Genomic DNA, 24,077 nt, shown 5'->3' with positions numbered 1-24,077 from the left:
GCTATTTTTTCTATTTTTAGTAGAGACGGAGTCTTACTCTTATTCAGACTGGTCTCGGACTCCTGAGCTCAAGTGATCCTCCTGCCTCGGCCTCCCAGAGTACTAGGATTACACCCTTGAGCCACTGAACTCCTTGGTTCTTAATCTTCTTGCAATCAGAGAATGAAAGCAAGAGGTGATTTTGAAACAGCAAGCAGCAAAGTTTATTAAAGCGAAAGCTCACTCTTAAAGGGGTTAAGAGTGGGCACACATCCGAGCAGACTGTGGCACTGGGGTTTCTTTGGGTCTCTAATCAGCAAGCGATAGCACATGTCCCAGTGGACAGTGGCACCTGGGGTCTTTGGGTTTCTAATCAACAAATAATAGTATACTCCAAAAGGGGGAGTGGGCACACATCCCAGCAAACAGTGACACTGGGGTCTCTTTGTCATCCCTTTTTCTCTTGTCTGGCCTCTCCTCCTTCATGATGTCTCTTCTTTTTTTCTTGACCAATGTGGATGTTGTCTCCTTCCAGCTGTCGGGCAGGGGGAGTTTTTCACCTTATATGGTTAGACCAGATGTGTTGTGGTGTCCAAAGCCAATGGGGGGGTGACTGTAATGTATAATGTGCCCTGTGTTGTTTTTGTTATGTTTCTTGTGATAGTTGTAGCTACCCTTGTTATGGTTACAGTATATTCTCTTACTCCATATACCATTTGTTTACATTGCTAGCTTTTGTATTTTCTCTGCTTATGTCCCACTTTTCTTATATTAACATTCTGTGACACTTCCAGCTACCCTTATCTTGCAGTGTGTGTTTTACTCAGTATCCTGTTTGTTTACATGACCTGTTCTGTACTTCCTCTGCTCATATCTCACTAACAATACTACCTCCCATTTTTGTAGGTGAGACTGATCTGACTATGGCTTGCTCAGGCAGGTCAGCATGAGTCCTAAGTTTCTTCCCTCAGGTTCAGTGTAATGTAAAAAAAAAAAACAACCTTTCTGCTAGCCTGTTGGGATGGGACCTTGAATATGCATTAGAATTAGATTGGAAACCACAGAGTTGAAATGGATATCTGCATCCTTTCAACAAATAATTTATCAAGCATTTACTATGTGCCAGATACTGGTCTGGGCACTAGTTATAACATGGTGAACAGAGCAGACACAGTGCCAGCTCTCATGGAGCTTACATATTAGTGGAAGAGACCAACAGTGTAAATGTAAATAAATAAATATAAATTGCTAGGAAGAAAAAAATTGAGGCTGTTTTTGATTGGGTGGTATACCTCTTTGAGGAGGTAAGAAGCTGAGCCCAGAAAGATATGATAAGGAGACAGTGATGCTGAAAGTAAAGGGAAGAGAATTCAAAGTATAGGGAACAGCATTTGCAAAGGCTCTAAGGTAGGAAAAAGTCAGGAAATGAACAAAGGCTGATGTGGCTGGAGCACAATGAATAAGGGGAAAAGTGGCAAAAGATGAAGTTGAAGTGGTAGGCTGGTGCCTTTGAACAGAGCTCAAAGGAGCTTGAATTTTATTGTGTGTGTGATAGAAATCATTAAAAGATATTAAGCATGGAATGCCAAAATCCTATTTTTTATTTTAGAAGTTCACCCATGCTGCTGTGTAGAGAATGAATTGAGTAATGACATGAGTACCAAGAGGACAACCAGTTGGGACACTATTATGATAATTCAGGTGAGAGATGCCGTTATCTTCAAAAAGACTGGTGGCAGTGAAGATGGAGAAAAGTAGACAGATTAAGATATGTTTTGGAGGTAAAATCAGAAAGACTAAGTGATGGATTAGAGGGGAAGGAGGGATCAGAGGGATATTCATGTTTCTGGGTTGAGCAGTAGTTGGATAGTGGTACCATTTACCAAGATGAAGAAAATCAGAGGAAGAATAAGATTTTCAGGTAAGAGATACTTGAATAGAGAACTTGATTTTAGACAGACTGTTTGGGTATCTTTGCTATATATCCAATTTGAAATACTCATTAGCAATTGCACATAAGAACTTGAAGCTCAAAGGAGAGATTTGTGTTGGTGATACAGCCATATGCTCTTGACTTTCACATTGCACATGAGAACTTGAAGCTCAAAGGAGAGATTTGTGTTGGTGATACACATTTGAAAGTCATCAGCATACGGGTGATATTTAAAGCGAAGAAATGGACAAAAATCACCGAGAGATTATCTGACTTGATGGTTATCACCATTGAGCCTGTGGCAACCAGTGTGGTTGAATATCTTTTGGGGTTTAAAGCATTAGATTTCAATAATTCGGTAAATGAACTGTCCTTAGATCTGCAGATGGTCATGTATTTGTCACCCTATGTTGCCCTGAAATGCCCCATCTCATGGTGGAGAAAGAGAAACAAGATCTCGTGTCCACAGATGCTCCCTGGATCAGGCTATTACACTTGCTGGTTTCTATTTTCGGTGGGCTGAGGGCTATGCCAGTTTTCTGCCACCCACAGGACAGACCATGAAGCTGAAGGAACTTGAGCGGCCAGCTGTCCAAGCATGGAGCCCAGCCAGCCAGTACCCTGTGTATCTGGCCACAGGTATGGTGATACTGTGGATTAGGATTCATTAGAAGTATATAGGCTGAGGGGAAATTTAGTATCTAGAATTCTTTACTGAACATCAGAAAAAGCTTTCAGATCATGGAAAGGTGGGGATGGCTTACAGCATAAACAAGGGGATATTAGATGTTTTGGGGTAGTTAAGGGTAGCCTTGGACTCTGGCTCAAGTCTAGGCACCTCATGCTTTCTTGCTTTCTTTGGAGTTACCCTTAGAGAAAGGGTATACCCAGTCCTCTCCTGTTCCTCCTTCTCTCTACTCCTTAACCCTTTTATACCATAAATCCATGCATATATTGGTGTTCATATGCTGCCTCTTCTTGACTTTTCTTGTGCCTAGGAACATCTGCCCAGCAGCTAGATGCCTCCTTTAGCACAAATGGTACATTGGAAATCTTTGAGGTTGATTTCAGGGACCCTTCTTTGGACTTGAAATGCAAAGGAGTCCTGTCTGCCTCGAGCAGGTACTATGTCTGAACTATTGATGGGTATGCAGGGCAGATCCTAATGAGGAATCCTGGGAGTAGTGTGTGCTTCTCAGGGCTCATGAGGAGACAAGTGAGGGGAGAAGGAGCTTTGCCAAGTTGGAGAGAAGTTAACTCTGGGCTTATTTTGCAAAAAGATTTTGAAAACAACCATGCCCAGCTTTCTGGTCAGCAGCAGCAACAGCAGCAGTTCAGGCAGAATGCATGTGATAGAAGATAACCTCACACAAGCCTGGACCCGCATGTACCTGATCTCTTTTTGAACCCGGAGATATTGGCTCCTTTCTCCCTTGGCTTTTGTGAAAATAACAACCTTACACAATATCACCCTCTTCTGTCAACAGAGAAGAGAACGAATGATCGTCTCCTCATTGCTATTAGGTACTGATTGGTTCTCATGGATTTCATGGCTCTGGCAATCTTACAGGGCTATGTACCGTCATTCATTGAGCACATATATTCATGCCAGACATTGTGCTATAGGCTCTGTATGTTTTATTTATTCCTCAAATTAAGCCTAAGCATTAAGTATCATTATTTCCATTTTACATAGGAAGGAACTAAAACTCTGAGAAGCTAGGATTTAAGTCTAGGCCTATCTGAGTCTAAAACCTACCTTCTTCTTCCATTATTCTACTGTTCTTTTAAAGGTTTTGTAAAAGTGGGGCTTACAGTCTGAAGCAATGGTCTCCAAATTTTTATACCATCAGAAAAAATGTGAATATTCTTTATATGTAAGTTATATATTCAATATAAATAATACACATGTATTGCTATACTATTAATAAGGTACTATTTCTATCATTTTTAGATTAAAATATAAATACTTTTCTTATAGCCCAGTGAATTATCTTGCCCACCCTACTTTAGAGATTACTGGTCTAGAAGGCAACTTTCCCTCTAATGATTGATGAACTCCTTGTGCATTTCTTCATCCCTCCAAGAGATTAGTTAAAATATTTAGGCAGAAGTACACTCTTCTTTTTTTTTCACAGATTAACCTAATAATGAAAGGTTAGTTATTGTTTGCCTTTTCTTGAGCCCCTATATCACTTTACAACAGCATCCCTTATTTGCAATTTTTTACATCTCTTTGTATTTCCAATACCTGTACCCTTTGAAGAGGAGGCACTTGGGGATTTACCAATAATGATGAGATATTCTTAACCCCTGAGAAAGCCTTTCAGAAAGGGACCCTGAAAAGGGTGAGCTAATTCAAGAATGTTTATACTCCTGGAGATAGGAAAGGGGGCAGTGAGCAAGGGCTCTTATCCTCAATGAGCCAAGCTACAGCTTTAGCACAGTAGTGGCTCCTTAGGGCTAAGGGTTTATTCCTAAGAAAGAGGCAATATAATTGTTTAAGAAACCTTGAGAAGGGAGAGGTGGGGAAAGGAATAAACCAACCTGATGGGTACTATGATCACTATTTGGGTGGACAAGCACACCTATAGCCAAGACTCAGGCATTACAAAAACCTAAAACATTCATACCCCCTTAATATTTTGAAATAATAAAAAAAGAAGTCTCAAAACTGAATTCTAAGATTCATGTGGGCAGGGATTTTATCTGTTTCATTCACTGCTCTATCTCCATCACCTGGAACAGTGCCTGGCATTATGTTTAATAAATATTTGTTGAATGAATGAGTGATATTAGAAACTTGTGGATTACCAAACTGAACATTCATATCCAACACTTCAGTTAGTTATAGTTAGTCTTCAGTTAGTCTTAGTGCCTTAAGAGCTTTTCAAGGGTTAGTTTGAATTTGGGAGTCATGAACTTTACCTCATACTCTTGCTCCACTCTGCAGGGATTTGGGGCCAGTAATCAAAATAAATATTTAATAGTACAGTTAACACTATTGATAGTATTTCATCTCTTTTCCCACCTCTATAACTATGTTTGAAGACTGAGTCTCATTCCCAAAGACCTCAATCCCAAAGGGATTACCTTTGACACAGTAGTGTTGGGGGCTTTCTGAAGAAATTATCTCAGACATCCCAGTGTCTCAGACACTTCTTTCTGTTCCAGTCTGGGTTATGTCACCCACTCAAAAGTCAGTATCATAAACTATTGACCAAGATGATCAGGGTAGATAGAAGACTACTCATTCTTTGTTTTATGCTTTCCTCTTTCCTTTCTTTTCTATGTTATCTTCTGCATGATGTAGTGGAAAGCCCAGTTTTGTTGGGCTGTAGCCTTGACTATAATACCAATAAAGCTGTGTGACTTTGGGCAAGTTAAGTCACTTATCTTAGGTTTCCTCATTTATGTATAAAGAAGAGGTTATACAAGATGACTTTGAAGAACCTGCTGAGACCCAAATTCAGGTGCTATGTTCAGTCTCTTCTTCCCTTTTATTTCCTTCCCTTTTTCTTTTTTTTAAACCTCTTCCCGTGTCTCTTCATTATCAACTAAACATATGCCTTTTAAAATCTTCCCCCTTCCTCTGCCTTCCCTTTTCACCAAACCCATGCCTCAGCCAAATTTGAATCCTGAAGATACCCTCATCCTCAATCCACGATGCATCAGAGAAATATCTGGAAATATTGGACTGAAAGAGAAACATTCTGAAACACTGGTATGGTTATAGGACTGAAAGAGAAATGTTCTGAAACACTGGTTTGGTTATAGATAAGGGACAGCCTCAAGCTATAAATAGACAGAAGAGAGTGCATGGATAAATGCCTCTCTATGTAATCAAAATCAATATGAATTAGCATGTGCACTGAAGCAAACAATGTTTGGTTTGTTAGATGAATTTCACTCAAGAAGAAAGGTTTCTGGGAGAATAATACATTGTGTCATTGACTGAGGACATAGCTGCTGTGGCCGAACGAGGTGAAAAGCCAATGTGTGATCTCCTGTACTTCACCCTCTGTCTACACTGAGGTTCTAGATCTCTGAGTGGCCTCCATAATCTCTACAAGACGCATCCTCTAGTAACCTGGAGAAAGTCAGGGATCTATCTTCTATCATTCTACCTTTATCTAAATTTTAGCTATTTGAAGAGCACTGTGCTCTGTCTTTGGGTACCTTTGTAAGGGAGAACACTAAGCAGAAAAAAATCATTTTGTGTACTTATTTTCCCTATTCTCAAGATTTGCCTTTTTTTTTTAGAGGCTTCAAGATCATAGATAGAACATGGGCTTTGTTGTTGGATAGACCTGGGTTCAAATCCCAACTTTGCCACTTACTGCCCTCTTGGGCACTTTGTTCAACTTCTCTGACCCTGTTTTCTCCACTATAAATTCAGGATTCATAGTAGATACATAGTAGTTTGGTGTACAGTGGGCATTCAGAAAGTAGCTTGCCTCTCAAACAGCCATTGCTCCATTCATTCTCCAGCTTGGAGTACTGCCTTTACCACTCTGTTTGCCTTTTAAGGACACTTGGATTTCCCAAGCTATTTTGGCCTGGATGTGGACAAAGTCTTTTTCACTTCAGTTCACTAATATAAGGTCAGGATTTTTCAAAAGGAGCTGTACTAAGCAAGTGAAAGCAAAATCCAAAACAAAGACATGAATAAATCATGGAAGAATTTATACAGCATATGTGTTTAATTGTAAGGTGAAGTTTGGTCTCAGATGAGCTTAACTGCTGCAGCATCCTTATGTCACAGGCCTCGGTTTATTCTTTTCAGCCTGGTCTCTTTCATTTTGCCAGAAGCATAGCGATGAGCTGGTTGTTATGGCCGGTTCTATCTTTATGAAATTCAGCTTCTTCCTCTATTGGTCTAAGCTGATGTGCAATCTCATGAATCTAGTAGAGTGGTTTTAAGCCCTTGCTGCTTGTTAGAATCACTGGGGGGCTCTTCCTAAAAAATGTAAATTCTGAGGGCTTGTCTCTGGAAATTCTGCTTCACTAGGTCTGGTGGGAATCAAAGAACCTATATATTTAGGTACCACCCATCATTCTGTGATGCCATATAGTCTCCATCGTTGCCAGCCATTATCCTGGGAACCTCTTTAGCAGAGAATTCCAGCTATATTCTCATGTTTTAAATGTTCCCACCTTCCTACAGAACTCTTCATCATATACCTTCTCCTTAAACTTCTCAGTTCCTATTTTCAGGCTAAAGGCCACCTTTTTTGTTATCTAACTTTTTATTTTTTATTCAAACTTACAGGAAAGTTGCAGAAGAGTACAATGAACAATCATATGACCTTCAGTTAGAGTTATTAGTTAACATTTTGTCGTATTTCTTCCCTTTTCTCCCCATTCTTCTACTCCCTTTCCCGTTCCACCTTACACACACACACACACACACACACACACACACACACACACAGAGCTATCTCTTGTTCTCTGTCCATTTGCAGAGTAGAGATGATTGACACTCCTTGAGCCCAACTTTAGACTGAATGATCAAATCTCCATTCTTGCTTAGCTTGACCTAGATGCTCCCACTCTCTCAGGTGTTCTCCATATCACAACCTATTCAGGTGCCAGCTTCACCCTCACTAGTGAGATGGTTAACAACAGAAATGTGCTTTCTACATGCAAACAGAAAATCACTCTGTCACACCCTGTGTGCTGCATTTCAGCCACTCTAAAGTAACTGCCCTCTTCTTCAACCCTTTAGTGACTCCCCCTTGAGGTCTCAGGAACCTTTTGCTCTGATCTGTATTCTCTCAGCTTATTGGGATCACTGCATCCTCTCCATTCCCATGTGAGTTTTCTCACTGGCCATACCCTCCTTTGGTTCCTGTGTGACCTGCTATGGGCTCCTGTAGCTATTCTGTTGACATGCCCTCTGTCCCCACTGAGCTCCAGTCCCTGGATGACATAGCAGCCTCCTGAGCCAGTATGGAAAGCATTCTTCTGCCATGTTAAGATCAGTGCAACCTTAGAAAACACCCTTTCTGACAGTAGCCTCATAGCTAGCATTGTGTCAGCTCTGCTGTTTTGCTTCAGATGCTGACCTGGTCTGAACTAGTGCTCTGCTCTTTGCTTCTAACAGGCTGGCTGTGCTCCAATGATTGGCCAGTTTCCTTCCCTATCACCCCACTCAATTTCTTTGCTCACTGTTCACAGGGTGTGGGAATATTCCATTGCTAACTGATCTGGTAACATCATTTGGTATGAAATCCAGCTTCTCTAAAGGGCTGTGGAAATGTCCTTGGCTAATAGCTATGAAATGGGAGACAGATCACCTGTAAAGTTTCAGGGATTTCACATGCCTTCCCTAGAGGCTTTGCAGAGGACCCAGACTTGTCTTCAGGGGATCCAGAGTCCATCTTTTTCTTCTGTGCAAGACAATGGCAATATCTTGTTAGAAGCATCCTCAGAAAGCCAGAAAAGTTTCCCAAATGGGGCATTTATCCTTTCGTGTCTCTAGGGCTGGCCTATTGCAGCCATGTGGCAGCTCCAATGGGCCATTCACCTGGGAGAGGCATGGGGTAGGGAGGTCCTTGAGTTTTTTCTCACTTCCAGTTTGAGAGTGAAGAGAGGACAGCAATTGTTGGTCCAGGAAGTCTGCTTCTAATCAGTTACAGAAAAGTTTGGATTTTCCTCTCACTAAGAGGCAGTATTTTATGAGCTCTGGAATAATATGGGCCTGACTTTGAACCTTTGACTCTGCCACTTCCTAGCTATAAAATAGAGATAAAATTACTAGCTCTGTACAGAAGTCTTATGACTTCATTGTGCCTCAGTTTCCTCAAATAAAAATGGAGAAAAGAGTAATATCTCATAGAGTTGTTAAGTATTAAATCAGCTAATACATGTTAAACACTTAAAACAGTGTCTGGTACATAGCGAGTATTCAGTAAGTGTAAGTTGTTATTACCTATTTAAGTTGTGAGGATTAAGTGAAGTAATCTATTTGAAGTATTTATCATAGGGCCTATATAACCCTAATGTTAACTTAAAAAAAATATGTATATATATATATACACCTCCACATAACTCAGAGGCTGTAACTTCCTTGCTTCTACTGTAACATAGATAAAACAATTTTTCAGAGAAAGGGCATGACTGGGCAGAAGAGACTTCCCTTCAGTGTCTGGGAAATGGAGACAGATCTCAGCTAGGGGTGGGGATGCCTGCATAATGGCAGAGGTTGACAAAGATGCCTGTCCTTTGCTACTAACATGGGCTTAAGTTGGTGCTGATGCCAATTCCTCCTCTTTGTAGGTTTCACAAGCTGATCTGGGGGAGCTTTGGCAATGGGCTTCTGGAAGGCTCCGGGGTTATTGCAGGCGGCGGGGACAATGGCATGCTTACTCTATACAATGTGACCCACATCCTGTCTTCGGGGAAGGAACCTGTGATTGCCCAGAGACAGAAGCACATGGGGGCTGTCAGAGCCCTCGACTTTAATCCTTTCCAGGTACTACATTTCAGTGGGTCAAACATGGCCAAGCCATGGAGCAACAGGTCTGAGTGGAAGCATTCACTTGTGCCCCCAGTCTGTAACTCCGAACCCTTTCCAGGCTGTTACAGGGGAGGCTTTTGACAGCCCCAAATGTGGGCTCTTTCCCCATTTCCTGTTCTCATCTCTTCCTGGGATGGTGTGTCTCCAAACACTTTTTATTCATACAGGGCAACCTCCTGGCCTCAGGGGCCAGTAACTCTGAAATCTTCATTTGGGATTTGAATAACCTGAGTGTGCCAATGACTCCAGGATCCAAATCACAGGTGAGGAGTCCCTCCAGCCCCCACCCAGCTGCTGCTTAGAGTGTGCAGCTGGTTATCCCAGGTGAAGCCTTGAGTTCTGGAGCCAGCCAGAGCACAAGAGATTTTAGGCTTTACCACTGGAGGGCAATAAAGCTCCATAGACTAACATGCTACCGGCCAGATGAGAACTGGGAAGGAGAGTGGGGTAGAGGGTGTATGTGGGGTGGCTGGTTTGTGGCCATTACCTATTCTAGAAGTTTATGGGAGGGAGATGAAGGTTGGGGAGAGCAAAAGACACTGAAAGAAGGAATGGAAGTGCTATTTATCACAGTATAGCTTTGGTAGGGCCCTGGGCTCGGAAGACAGGGAGCAAGAGTAGGGCCCCAGACATACCATTGTCCTTTTCTGGGAAGGGTTCGCTTTGTTCTCTCTGTACGTGGCTCTCGTATGCAGTTGGGGTCTGGCGTGTCTTCTGTCTCTGAATGTGCCTATCTGTCAGTCTGTTACTGGGCCTGTCTTTTGCTTCCTGGCTTTTCTCTCTTATGCTTACAGTACCATGAGGTAAGCTAAGTATGAATTTGATAGCATCTTGTGGTTTTTCTTGCTGCCTCACTCTCTCTTGGGTGGCTAAGATTCCCTTCTTCCCTCACCTTCTTCCTTCTGTACCCCTCTTGTCTCTCTCTTGTCCTAGACAAGAGGGCTGTTTTTAAATCTTTATCCTCTCAGGAGAACTTTGGGACGGGGTAAAACCCAAGTGTGCCTGCCTTTCCCTCTGCTTCTATACTTGTACCCTAAAGGATCCTCCCTGGAAAATTCAACTCCCAGCAACCTGAAACTGTCTTAGTTTGGGTGGCCCCAGGCTGTGGGTGGTTGGGAACAGAGGAAGAGCAGATGTCACTAGGTCCAGGGGGTGACAAGTTGTCATTCTCCGCCCACCATCCTGCCTCAGCAGCCCCCAGAGGACATCAAGGCACTCTCTTGGAACCGGCAAGTCCAATACATTCTGTCTTCTGCTCACCCCAGTGGCAAGGCAGTTGTGTGGGATCTCAGGAAGAATGAGCCTATCATCAAAGTCAGTGATCACAGCAACAGGGTGAGTAGTGGAGGCCAGAACATAGGCTTGGACTCTGGCTTCTCTCTATCTAGCAGTTGGAGCTGCTCTGCCCCAAGCAAGGGTTCTGCTTTCAGCTGTTGGACATGTGGATTCAGCCCCTTAGCAGATTTCCTGTTGAGAGAGAAAACTTAGAGAAACTAAACAGAGCTGATCTGGAGGTTTCTACCATTCCTTACTTATTCATGGGCATCACTTACTCCCTGATGGCTGTGGTGTTCCCCATCACATGGAAGAGACACAAAACCTATCCTAAAAGTGGTTGCATTCTAGCTGGGCATAAAGGGTTCATAACCAGAAGAGTCAGGTTACATCATGCATTGGGATCTGCTTTGTTCACAGATGCACTGCTCAGGCCTGGCCTGGCACCCAGCCATAGCCACCCAGTTAGTACTATGCTCAGAAGATGATCGTCTCCCGGTGATTCAGTTGTGGGACTTGCGCTTTGCCTCCTCACCCCTGAAGGTGCTAGAGAGCCACAGCAGGTAGCATCTCCAACCCATCCACATCCTTGGAGGGACGGTGGGTATAACTGACCTGGGTAGGAGGCAGTGAATACCTCACTTTAGCCACCAAACATCCTCCCTGGCTTTAAAGCCATCCCAATGAACATACAGTCACCCATTACTAGTTTCAGCCCTAACCAAGAGGAGTTCCTTTGGACCCTAAGGTTATGGAAAAGAGCCTGAGATTCCATCTAACTTCCAGACATGGGAGTGGGATGGGGGTCATGAGAAACACTGAAGCCAGTGTTTAGTCCACTGGGGAGAGTCCCTAGGTTCCGATCCGAGGATAATGTTCGTTTCTTTAGGTAATGAGCTTGCCTCCTCTGAGACTTCTCCTTAAAAAAAACAGCTTGACTCCTCTCTGTCCTGTGAAAAGGCCTGCCCCTGAAGCTGTAGCTCTTGGGCCCACAGCAGAGGAAGTGACACCATAATCTATTCTTTCTAACCAAAGGCCTGTGTTGTCTTTATATCTCCTTGGGGACTTTTGAGGGTTGAGGTTTTCACTACCCTCCTTGGCTAAAAACACCACAGGGATGAATGTTTGCATGATTCATACTGATTCATAGTTCCTACTCTCTAATCAGTGAAAAGCGGGCTGTCCTGCGGTGACCTGTGGGAGGCAGAGTGGTGCAACACATAATGCATAGGCTCTGGGGTTTGACTTGGGTTCTGGGTGTGCAACTGTCTGAAAGTTAATTTTTCAAAGCCTCATTTTCCTCTTTTGTAAAATGAAATCAGACTACTCATTTTATAGAGCCGAGATTATCTAAGACATGTAAGCACCCTACTCATAGTAGGCGTTCAACAAATGTTAGTTCTTCTTTCTTTTCCATTTTAGGGGGATCTTGTCAGTGTCTTGGAGCCAGGGTGATGCTGAACTGCTGCTCAGTAGTGCCAAGGACAACCAGGTCTTGTGCTGGGACCTGGGGAGCAGTGAGGTAGGCTGGCTCTTCTGTGGGCATGCTGGGATGGGAGATGAGATGGCAGAAAAATCCCAGCTGCAGCCATGTGTTTTGGGTTTTGTGGACTGCATGGTCCCTAATAATTGTGTTCCCTCATATTAGGTGGTATATAAACTACCCACACAGAGCAGCTGGTGCTTTGATGTGCAGTGGTGCCCTCGGGACCCTCCAGTGTTCTCTGCTGCCTCCTTTGATGGCTGGATCAGTTTGTACTCTGTGATGGGTAGGAGCTGGGAAGTCCAGCACATGAGACAGGCCTACAAGGTTTGAAGGGCTTGGTGGAGAATGCTAGAGGGAAGGGACTATCTCTATTTGTGGGAAGAGAGAAGGACATACATCCTGAGAAGAAATGGGGACTATCGGAGACTGGGAGACCAGGGCCCTGGGTTTGGGAGGGCTGAACCTTTGCTTCAATGCTCATCTTCCTGGGAGGGTGTTAGTTTCTGCCACAGTACAAAGGAGCACACAGTAAAAAGGAGGCCTTCAGCTTGACTTTTATTATTGAATTTTCCCTGTAGTATTTCAGGAACAGTGGACCTCTATGATGGGACCATTATTTCCAGAATATGAACTGTCTTTTCTCTCTCTCTCCTATAGATCCATTTTGTACCACATTCCATTGTAGACTTTGAATGGAGTAGGCTTTCCCAGAGCCTACTGCATGGGAGTCCCACCCTCACAACCAGTCCCAGTCCCATCCCCATCCCCTGGAATATGGGAGTCTGGCCTTTCTAGGTCAAATTGGGTATCTCAAGGATTCCTCCTAAAATGGAGTTTGTAGGTGGAGTTCTTAGCTAAGCTGCCACTTCAGCCTGATGATGCAGATGTCTTTTTTCCCCTAGATCTCCTCTTCCTTCAGCAAAGGCCAGCCTCTCCCACCATTGCAGGTACCAGAGCAGGTGGCCCAAGCCTCATTGATACCTCCCCTGAAAAAACCCCCCAAATGGATTAGAAGGCCTTCAGGCGTTTCATTTGCCGTAAGTGCAATGAGTGTATGGCTGTAGTTGTGTGTGTGTGTGTATGTGGTTGTGAAGCCTGCCATGTGCCCAGCATGGAGTTAAGTTCTCTAGGAAATTTATTCCCACTGCCTCTGTCTCAGATCAGGTCCTTCTTTACCTCTCAAGCAGAGAGTTACTATAGCTTCCTTCTCTGCCCCTTCACCCATTCCACACCGTTTGTGGTGCCAGTTCTTAAAAGGAATTGATTGCCTTAGACCTCTTGCTTACGGAGAACAGCGTGAGACTCTGAGTTTTCTCTGACTCTTACATGTCTGGGCTGGTAGTGAGGAACACAGAGAAGGAAAATAAAAATAGATTTCACCCTGTCATTCCTCTGCTCAAAACCTTTGAGTCTCCATTGCCTTATAGACTCAAGGCTAAATGTGCACAAGGCATCACTTCCCTTTCCAGTACCATCTCATTCTCATGTGTTCCCTGCGCTCCAGTTACATGTGACTCCTTTCTGTTTTGTGAATAACTTCTCAACTCCCACTTCTCTGCTGTGCCTTGCCCTTCAGCTTCTCTCCTGGGCCCACTGAATCCTACTGCAGCCTTTTAAGGCCTCCCACTTAAATACCACCTCCTCCATGATGTCTGTCTGTAACCCTAGTCAAAATTAACCTCCCTCTATAATCCCACAGATTTATACTCCTGTAATGACACATTCTAACTGCACTAAAGTCTCCATGCCTGGAGACCCTACTAAGTAGTGGACTCCTTAAGGATAGGGACTATGTCTTTTTCATTTTTATATCCCCAAAACAGTACTTCTCAAATTTTAATGTGCATATAAATTATCTGAGGATCTTATTAAAATTCAGATTCTGGTTCATTCAGCCTGGGATAGGGCCCAAGATTCTTATTTTCCAACAAGCTCCTGGGTGCTACCCTCGCTGCTGGTCTGAAGACCAGCACTTTGAATAGAAGGGCCCTGAAGCACCTAGTACAATGCTTTAAATATTAGATTTGAATTGAAAACATGTATAAAAGTAGAAGTTCTTATTTTCGAAGGCAACAGTTTTATTAAGGAGGTAAGATTAATACACTCAAAAGAGGAAATGAGCTTAAGAAAAAAAAGAAGTAGGGAGGTAAAGAATTCTGAGGTCAAGAGGCTTGAGTTCTTATCATAGATCTGTCATTTATTAGTTGGGTAACCTGGAGCAAGTCACTTAACCTTGCAGGACTTCAGTGTTCTTATCTGTAGAACAGGGATAGTAATGCCTGTCCGGCTTAAGTTGGTGAATTGACATGAACCTCAAATGAGAATATATGTAAGCACGTTGTAAAACTATCAAGTACTATACAAATCAAAAGTTAAAATGGTTTTTTTAGTATAAGCTGTGGTATAGATTTTGTGCTAAGGAGTTAAGATTAAGAAAAATTCTAACTGGGAAAGTTCATTAAGGCGGTAGAGATTAGGAAAAGAAATAGTCAAGAGTTAGCGAGTAAAGCAATAGTTGTCAACCTTGGCTAGACATTGGAATAACTTGAAGAATTTAAAAAAATACTGATGCCTCATCCCACCCCCAGAGTTTCTGATTTTATTATTTGGGGTGTGGCCTAGTGACTCCGGATGCCTCTCCAGGTGGTTTTAATATGCAGCCAAGGTTGTGAACTGCTAGGGTAAAAGGAGGCATTCTAAGCTCCTATTCTGTGCCAGGTATAAAGTGTATAAAGTGTATAATTTGATGAATAGGCTGCTCCAGGTGGAAGTGGTGTTGTGGGCAAAGGTACAGAAGCAGGAATGCACCAAGCATTGTGGGGATGTGGAGCGATCACATAAATGAACAGGAAAGAGAGATTCTGGGAAAGATGGGTTTGGCCCTGATTTTATGGGGTTTTGTGCACTGCAGGCAGAGGAGCTTAAGCCCTCTCCTGTGGCTTTGTGACACCGTTATAAGCTCCTGAGTAGCAACAGGGTGGTACAAGCAGTAGAGTGGTAGTCTAAGGCTTGGATGGGAGGAGGGAAAAAACAGAATGCTAGCAAACAATTCCAGTAATCTAGGTGTGCTAGCATGGAGGAGACCTGCGTGAGAGACAGTGAACAAGAAGAGGTAGGATTTTGTTGCCTGGCTATAATGGGTACAAATACTTTGAAAATGCTTAAGTGTTTAGTCCAAGTGACTGGAAGAATGGTGGTAACAGGACAGGTGAGCAGAAGATGAGTACAATATGGTGAAGCTTTAAGATGATGGTGCTTAGAGTGAGAAGTGGTTTGGATATGAGGGCACATTTGATACTCGATTCCTGATCCTATTCTACCCCCAAGAGCTCTCTTATTATTGATTTCCCATCCTAGGGATTACCAGTAGATGGCCTCCCTGTGATCCTGACTTGGTGTTCATTTTTGGCTTAAAGGTATAACCTTTACTGCTCTTTCTTTTCTTCACCAGTTTGGAGGGAAGCTGGTTACCTTTGGCCTCCCCAGCTCCCCTGCCCATCATGTGCCACAGCCTTGCCCCCGCCTAGTCTTCGTCAGTCAAGTCACCACAGAATCTGAATTGCTAATGCGGTCAACTGAGCTGCAGAAGGCCCTGGGATCTGAAAATCTCCTGAATTATTGTCAGAACAAGAGCCAGCAAGCTTCACTGCAAAGTGAAAAGATGCTGTGGCAGTTCCTAAAGGTAGAAGGCCTGAAGGCTGGCTGCTCAGAAGTGTTTCTCCAAAGCCTGGAACTATAGCCCCTATCAACTCCAGGAGAGGCACAACCACATTGTCACCCAGATTACAGAGGCCCTAACTCTCATTGCTTCTCCCATCCCCCACTATACCCACCCTCTGGACACAAAATCTTCACCCTTTATCAGAGGCTTATAGGTCATTCATGAAGTGGCTAGGGAAGAGGGAGAATACTAGAGATGTTTTCCTTTGTTGCTACTATTGCTGATGTCCTAGATAATTTACCAGAGCCAAGGTGAAGGTTTTCACAGGATCATGCCAAAGGGCAGGTAAGGTGATGGGAAGGAAGAAAAAAGGAAGGAAAAAGAAACAAGAGAAGGAAAGATTCGTTTGAGGGGTACCTTTTTATAAGAAGGCTTTAAGTTTGTTTCAAGTAACTCAAGGCAAGTCCTCATGGGTGGGCCACTGTACTCTGGAGGTGTGGATTCAGTTCCAGTTCTAACTTAATTTCAAATTGCATATGACATCAGGAGGAGTGCTATTCCTGTCAAAGGAAATGAACAAGTGAGAGATCTGAAGGAAGAGAGGGAGCTGACTGGTCAGGCAGTGGGAGGATTATGCAAATCTCTGGGATTGTAGAGAGGAATGCAAAAAGAAGGGTAGGCCCTGTCCCGGGAACCTAAGAGGGACTCAGAGTCTGAGCTTTAGACAGAGCAGAACTTTACAACGGTAGACATTGGGAAACTGGGAAAGAGGAGAAGGATTTGAGAAAAATTATTGACTATAGAATGAAGCTAAAGAAAGAGGTGGAAAGAAAAGAGTAAGAAATATGTTCCTATTATAAGCAGGCTGCAAGCTCCAGGAGTGGGGAGGTGGGAAAGAACAGAGGGGAGTGGGCAGGAGTTCAGCCTTTACACTGCTGAGCAAAGGAGACAGCAGTACCTATGGGACAGAGGGGAGTCTGGTTTAAAAGCCACCCAAGAGCTGTCCATCATGACAGTTCCTGAAGTCGAGTGTGGATGAACATTTCCAAGAACATGAAGGAGCAGGGGGCCCAGAGAGACTGTGAGAAAGATCATGGTGAGAATTCATGGTTCAGTGTAGAATAAATGAAGGCTTAGGCCAGCTAACCCAGATTAGAGGGGCTTCATGAAGGCTTGCTCCTCAGCATTTGGGACACTGAGTGGGAAGCTGACTTTATTTACTATATCCATGCATCTTCTACCAGGCATCTTCTCAACTAAACATTCAGACTCACAAGGCTACTGTAGACTACACTTGGCATCAGTCTCTTCAGAGGGATATGGGCCAGGGACCACAGCAGCATAGCATTAGGAGGTCTTCTGTGGGAGTCTTTTCAGCAGTCAATGCAGCAATCCAGAGTTCTCCTCTTTAGCAACTCACAAGACAGTCCTGGTGCAAGGAGGTGAGATGTACATCAGCAGGTGTATAAGTTGCCTTGACTTAGGAGCTTCTTGCCCACCAAAGCCAATATCTCTTGGGCCAGCTGCAAAAGCATAGCTTACAAAATCCCTGCAAGGTATCTGTACAGTTACAAGAGTCATTGCAATCGGGAAACATATAGCATGGTGTCCACATAAATTATTTATAGTTTACATAGTTCCAGTCCAGATGCAATTTACCAATCACAAACAATGTTGCTTAAAACATCTGACATTTTACTCTTACCAGGTTACCAGGGTAACAGAGTTAGGAAGTCAACTGAAGGTTAAATTCTCATGCAGAAGGGGTGAGGGGTTATGTTAACACTGCCAACATCCAGGAATAAATCAAATCCGGGGAGGAAAAGGGAGAGATGTACTGCTGAGGGCACTTCTGGTAGTACAAAGAACTATATTTGAGGGTACACTGGCACAGACGTCCAGCTTGGTGCATGACAAGGGTCATTCACATTCATTTAATGGCAACTTTTCTGTGTTCTGTGGTTTCTTAGGTGACCTTAGAGCAAGACTCCAGAATGAAATTCCTAAAGCTTTTAGGATACAGTAAAGATGAGCTTCAGAAGAAGGTAAGCTGCTTTTTATATCAGAAACATGTACTTGTTGCAGAGAACAAGAGAATCCTGCCAGAGGAAACCCATCTCAGAATGCCTCTTCCTGGGCTTAGTTATTGCATATGTGAGCATTTTACCTCCTGGAGTTAGGCTTTTTCTCAGGAAAATAGATCAAGAATCTTAGGAGTCCAGTTGGTGTGGTGTGGAAGTGGGAAGAGCATGTAGTGCTTTTTGACTTTATGCTGAGAAGAGTGATACTCACAAATCCCTCCCTGCATGTGGCCACATGGTTGAAGAGTGACTTGGGGCTAGGTGAGAGCCCTCAGCCCAAGGGAAATGACCTCAACAGTAACAGACAACAGGTCTTCTGCAGCCAGGTGTGGTAGGCGCCCACTCAGCCTTACCTAGGGTAGCACAGGAGACTTGCCTTTAGAGCATCTTCCCCTTCCTGGCTCTTTGCTTGCTCTCAGTAAATGCTCAGCTTCTGCTGAAGTCTTCAAACTTCTCACTCTCTTGGAACCAGAGTGAGACACAGAGTCTATAAGCTTTCGGGTTGAGATTGGAACTGTGTCTTAACCATGAACTAGGGCCCTTCCCAAACCTTACCTGGTTATTCTTTAAGTATTACCCATTAAGGGCCAAATAGTAGTGCTCTCAGAGAGCTACTAAGCCAGCTCTCTGCGTGTCTTCTGGGTTTATTTCCTAAGTAGTCACCTTTGTCCTTCCTTATACAGGCCTCCAAATACACCACAGAGGAAGCCTCTGCTTCCTCAGCCTTCTTTGATGAGCTGGTCCCTCAAAACATGACTCCATGGGAGATCCCCATCACAGAAGGTACCCTGATCTTAAGGGAGAGAAACTCTCTGCTTGGGAGTAAGTGGGCCCAGAGTTCTTGGACTTGAGACATTCCTTCTTTGTCCCCTGCCTCCTTCTTCCTTCCCACTATCTCAAATGGTGAGTTTCTTACCAGTTTGAGCTTTCTCTGGTTGTAGATTTTCATGGATGGGTCCTTCCTATGGAAGTCCTTCTACCAAGAGATTTTTTTCTATCCTTGTCTTCTTGCTCAAAGAAGACATGTGACCCTGTCCATGCTGATCAAGCACACGTCACATCGGTGATACTGCCACATGAGTTACTGCCCTTGTCTTGGATCCTGTCTTTAGTTACTACTGTACCTGGGTATCCCTGGGGTTTCATTGCCAAGGAATTATACTTGAAGGGGTTTTTTTTGGAGCAAGGCAGGCTGGTGTACTGTGAACCCTTCCGAGGACAGGAAGCTAGGATCTGAGGGCAGTCTAATGTGGAGGCGATGCCTCTGCCTGCAGATGCTGATGGACTCCTGAGCCAGGCTCTCCTGCTTGGGGAACTGGGCCCTGCTGTGGAGCTGTGTCTACAGAAAGAGCACTTTGCTGATGCTATCATCCTGGCTCAGGCTGTGGGCACAGATCTGCTGAAGCAAACACAGGAGCGCTACTTGGCCAAGAAAAAAACAAAGATCTCCTCGGTAACTGCCTGTTATACAGGAGAAGAAGGGAGGGGACTACTTGGACCTTGTCAGGTGGGGCTAATGTTTAGAGTATCTGCCTGTCTCTCTCTTTATTCTACTCCTATTTCACACTAGCCCCTACTCAGTGGTGTAACAGGAAGCCTATGCATGACTCCTACTGCCTATACCGGATGGCTGGCTGATGGCCTTCTTCCTTTTCTGCCCATTACAGCTTCTAGCCTGGGTTGTGCAAAAGAATTGGAAGGACATGGTGTGTACCTGCAGCCTGGAGAACTGGAGAGAGGTGCTGGCCTTGCTACTGACATACTCGGGCCCAGAGAAATTCCCTGAGCTCTGTGGTAGGTGTGGCTCCAGCATGGAGTCAGTGGACACATGCAGGGAGGAAGCAGAGGAGCACCCTGAACTCTGGGAGGCCAGGCCTTGTGGTCAGGGCCAGAGTTTGGCTCAGCCAGTGCGCAAAGACTATAATGCATGCCCCTACTTTTAGTGGGGATCATTTATTGTTCTGTTTTACTTTGTCTTGTCACATCATGAGGCAAAAGCTTTGCCCTTCAGTGTAGAGCAGGGTTAGTCTCAGTGTTGTCTTAAAGCCACTCTAGCTACTTGTCGCATAGCTCAGTGTCCTTCACCTGTTCCAGATAGGAGAAGGGGGTGGCTTACTGGACAGCTGTGCCGTTAATGAAGTTTCTTTCTCTCTGCAGACATACTGGGAAATCGCATGGAGCAGGAGGGCAGCAGGGTACTAACCTCTGAAGCCAGACTCTGTTATGTATGCTCAGGGAGTGTGGAGCGGCTGGTAGAGTGCTGGGCAAAATGCCACCAGGCTTCGTCCCCCATGGCTCTGCAGGTACCCCTTCTCTGTGGGGTACTGGCTACTCCATACCAGGCCCTTAAGAGAGGCTAGCAGTGGAGATGTGCAAAGATATCAGAGGCAAGTCTTCTGGTTACAGGCTAGAGCCAGGGTGTTAGGAAAGAGTGAAGGGCTCCAGTGTCTGGGATCTTTACCCAAGGCTGAGATATCACCTCCTTACTTCAGGGTAGACTGCGAAGCAGCTGCTTGGTATTAATCTTCATAATATTTTCCCATTTCGGGTTTGGTTACACAAGTTTCTTCAATATCTGAGTAATTGTGAGCTTGGCCCTTTTATTAGCTGCTGTGAGAATTTGTGTGGATCTTAACTACCAGGTGCTCTGCAGGTAACCAGAGAAGGTGTGGGTCACAGACTCATGGAGAGATAAAAGTCACACTTGAAACAATTAGCATAACAGAGTCTATGATTGATGATATACTAGCAGAAAGGGTACAGAAAGCCAAAGACAAGGCAGAGATGTACAGAAATCTAAGATCCAGATGGGCCCAGTTGAATCCAGTCCTAATACCTTGGGAGGTGAGGCCAGAGCCCTCTCTGCCACAGCTCTTACATATCATTGTCTGCTGCCTTCACCTGGGTGCATCCAGGTACCCTCTGCCCATAGTAGAAAATCCTTGGTGACCTGCCTGGACTTAGAGAGCAGAATGTGCTTTGAAGAGGGCTTACCACCCTCATCTTGTCCCTGTAGGACCTGATGGAGAAGGTGATGGTCCTTAATAGGAGCTTGAAGCTACTGCAGGGTCCTAATGGGGTGAGCCCAGGCCCTGCCACAACCTACAGGATCACTCAGTATGTCAACCTCCTGGCATCCCAGGGCAGCCTTGCTGCTGCCATGAGCTTTCTACCCAGTGACTGTGCTCAGGTGAGTGGGGCCACGTGGAGAGAGCAAACCACTTTATTCAATCAACTAACACTGACTGAGCATTTCCATGTTCTAGGAACTATGCTAATGCTGAAGCTCCTAGGATGGATAAGATCTAATCCCTCAATCAAGTCATAATCTACTAGAGGAAGATCAGATGTCACTAATTTATAGTGCCATAACAGAAGCTTATACTAAGCACTGTGGGACTCCAGGGAAGGGACTAATTTTGCCTAGAGAAGTCAAGGAAGGCTTCCCAGTGGTTAAAACAGCTGAGCTGGACCTTCAAAGAAAAGTAGCCTACCAGCAGATGTAGGGCATTCTAGGCAGAAAGAATAGCAAGGAGGGAGGTATACAAATGTTTGGCAGGGATTAGGGAACTTTGTGAGTCATTTAAGGTGGCTAGAGTGTAGAGCGTCAGCCAAAGTTTGACTGCTATATGGGGCTAGGCTTGTAAAAAAGGATGTTTGATTGTTTTTATTTACTTAACAGAGCCCTTCCTTATTACAACTCTTGTAGCCTCCAGTTCAGCAGCTGAGAGATCGGCTTTTTCATGCCCAAGATTCTGCTGTCTTGGGCCAGCAGCCTCCCCCTTTCCCCTTCCCTCGGATTGCTGTGGGAGCTACCCCCCACTCTAAAGAGACATCAGCTCACGGCTTGGGATCCCAGTCTTCTCACCAGGTAAGACCTTATTTGTTAATTCATTTGTTCATGCATTCAAAATACTGTGTGCCAGACATGGTTCTAGGCACTTGGAATATATTAGTGAATAAAACTGAGGAAAATTCCTGACTCCATAGAGCATAGATTCTTTTGTTTTTCTAGTAACTATTTATTTAACAACTACTAGACTCTTAGGACATAAAGGTGCACAAATCATGATCCTTGCCCTCAAGTTGTTCACAGTCCAGTGGAAAGATAGATATGTAAAAAATAACTATAGTAAAATGCATAAACTCCATGATGGGTATGGCAAGGTGCTATGAAATCATATAGAAGAAAGCAGTTTACTGTGTGTATGTGTGGAGGGGTGGGGGAGAGAGAGGCAGGGAGAAAGAGGGCAGTTCAGGGAATGTCTCATAATGAGTATGATGTTTGATCTGAATCTTGAAAATTAGAAGTTATTTAGGCAAAGGAATTGGGTAGGTGAAGACTGTTTCAGGCACCAGGAACAGTATGTACAAAGACATGGAAGCAAGAGTAAGCAGAGGCCTTTTGAGGAACTAATATTTTAATGGGCCTGCAACACAGGTGTTTGTGGCCATGAAGTGAGGTTAGATGAAGCTGGAGCAACAGGTAGCAGTTACATCACTAAGGACCTGGCATTCTGTGCTAAAAAATTTAGATTTGACCCTGAAGATAAGGAGGAGCTATTGAATATTTTTATGCAGGGGAATGACATTAGCTATGTGTTGAGGAAGGCCAGGCTGGGAGGCAGTTAGGAGGCTATGGCAAGAGATGATGAGGACATGAAGTAATCTAAAGTTGGACAGTGAGATTGTATTTGAGGTATTTAGTAGATAGAATTGACAGAAATTGCTAGGCGAGGTGTCTCACACCTGTAATCCCAGCATTTTTTGAGGCCAAGGTGGGAGGATCACTGGAGTTCAGGAGGTCAGGAGTTTGAGAGCAGCCTGATCAACATAGTGAGACCCCCATCTCTACAAAAAATTTTTTTTAAAAAATTAGCCAGCATGGTGGCATGTACTTGTAGTCCCAGCTGCTCAGGAAGCTGAAGCAGGAGGATCACTTAATCCCAGGTGTTTGAGGCTGCAGTGAGCTTTGATCACACCACTGTACCCCAGCATGGGCAACCAACAGAGCAGTACCCTGTCTCAAAAAAAAAAATAATTGAGAATATTCCTCAGGTTCTGGACAAATTGCCCAGGTGGGTTAGGTACTGTTAAACATATGAGACCAGGAGCTAACTAGAGGAGCTGGGGAACAAAATCCAGGGAGATTTGAAGACAGAGGTATCAGGCAGAACCTCTGATGATTCATCTTATCCTACCTTCAATTCCCACCCTAATTCCTTTTCTTTCTTCCCTGCCTCTCACTTCTCTCCCCTTCCCTCCTTCCCCTCTCTTCCCTTCTACCTCCCTTTCCCCATTTCTTTTCCATTTTGAAATAATTGGAAATCTCCTACATCCCAACCCCACCTCACCCCATGCCAGCATCCCATACAACCACAGTACAGCATCAAAACCAAGAAATTGACATTAGTACAATCCATAGATTAAGATTTCACCAGTTTTACCTGTACTATTTGTGTGTGTATGTATAGCTATGCAATTTGTCACATTGTGGTGTGTAACCACCACCACTATCAAGATACTCAATTGTACCATCATCACAAGACTCTCTTGTATTACCCCTTTATAGCCACATCCATCCCTCATCCCTAACCCTTGGCATCACTAATGTATTCTACAGCTCTATAATTGTTATTTCTCAATTGGTACATAAATAGAATCATGTAGTACATATCCTTTTTGAGATTGGCTTTTCTCACTTAGCATTGTTTCCTTAAGGTTCATCCAGGGTATTGTGTGTACCAATAGTTCATTCACTCTTATTGCTGAGTGGTATTCCATGGTATGGATGTACCACAGTTTTCTTAGCCATTCACTGTTTGAAGGACATTTAGGTAGTTTCCAATTTGGGACTATCATGGATAAAGCTGCTATGGGCATTTGAGTGTAAGTTTCTAAGTGAAAATAAGTCTTCATTTTTCTAGGATAAATACCTAGGAATGTAAGGATACAATTGCTGAGTTGCATGTTAAGTCCATTTTTAGTTTTAAAAGGAATAGCCAATCTATTTTCCAGAGTGGTTGTACCACTTTACATTCCCACCAGCAATAGAAAAATGCTCTGCTTTTTCCACATCTTCACCAGTATTTGGTGTTATCATTGTTTTTCAACTTAGCCATTCTGATAGGTGTGTGGTA

The 24,077-nt window shown here is 43.9% G+C and overlaps 1 protein-coding gene across 3 annotated transcripts in view; it reads left to right on the top strand.

Annotated features, from left to right (window-relative positions):
- Positions 1–24,077, top strand: part of SEC31B (SEC31 homolog B (S. cerevisiae)) — a 33,403-nt gene that overhangs the window by 861 nt on the left and 8,465 nt on the right. The window contains exons 1-18 of one of the 3 annotated variants that reach the window (XM_012661707.1): positions 1,593–1,680; positions 2,465–2,551; positions 2,911–3,034; positions 9,194–9,389; positions 9,602–9,697; positions 10,626–10,769; positions 11,130–11,272; positions 12,132–12,231; positions 12,358–12,519; positions 13,098–13,232; positions 15,647–15,877; positions 17,827–17,901; positions 18,621–18,720; positions 19,212–19,390; positions 19,605–19,731; positions 20,095–20,240; positions 20,954–21,127; positions 21,647–21,808. In XM_012661707.1, coding sequence (XP_012517161.1) covers positions 2,473–2,551; positions 2,911–3,034; positions 9,194–9,389; positions 9,602–9,697; positions 10,626–10,769; positions 11,130–11,272; positions 12,132–12,231; positions 12,358–12,519; positions 13,098–13,232; positions 15,647–15,877; positions 17,827–17,901; positions 18,621–18,720; positions 19,212–19,390; positions 19,605–19,731; positions 20,095–20,240; positions 20,954–21,127; positions 21,647–21,808 — 2,373 coding nt within the window. In that variant the 5' untranslated portion in view covers positions 1,593–1,680; positions 2,465–2,472. Of the gene's footprint in view, positions 1–1,592; positions 1,681–2,464; positions 2,552–2,910; positions 3,035–9,193; positions 9,390–9,601; positions 9,698–10,625; positions 10,770–11,129; positions 11,273–12,131; positions 12,232–12,357; positions 12,520–13,097; positions 13,233–15,646; positions 15,878–17,826; positions 17,902–18,620; positions 18,721–19,211; positions 19,391–19,604; positions 19,732–20,094; positions 20,241–20,953; positions 21,128–21,646; positions 21,809–24,077 lie in introns of those variants that run through there. The other 2 variants (XM_012661705.1, XM_012661706.1) reach the window with 2 other exon arrangements.

The sequence above is a fragment of the Propithecus coquereli genome, unplaced genomic scaffold (assembly GCF_000956105.1).
Source record: "Propithecus coquereli isolate 6110/MARCELLA unplaced genomic scaffold, Pcoq_1.0 Scaffold73, whole genome shotgun sequence".
In the NCBI taxonomy this organism is placed as follows: domain Eukaryota; kingdom Metazoa; phylum Chordata; class Mammalia; order Primates; family Indriidae; genus Propithecus; species Propithecus coquereli.
The sequence above is the reverse complement of the archived record's forward strand: the minus strand, read 5'-3'. Positions and strand labels throughout refer to the sequence as shown.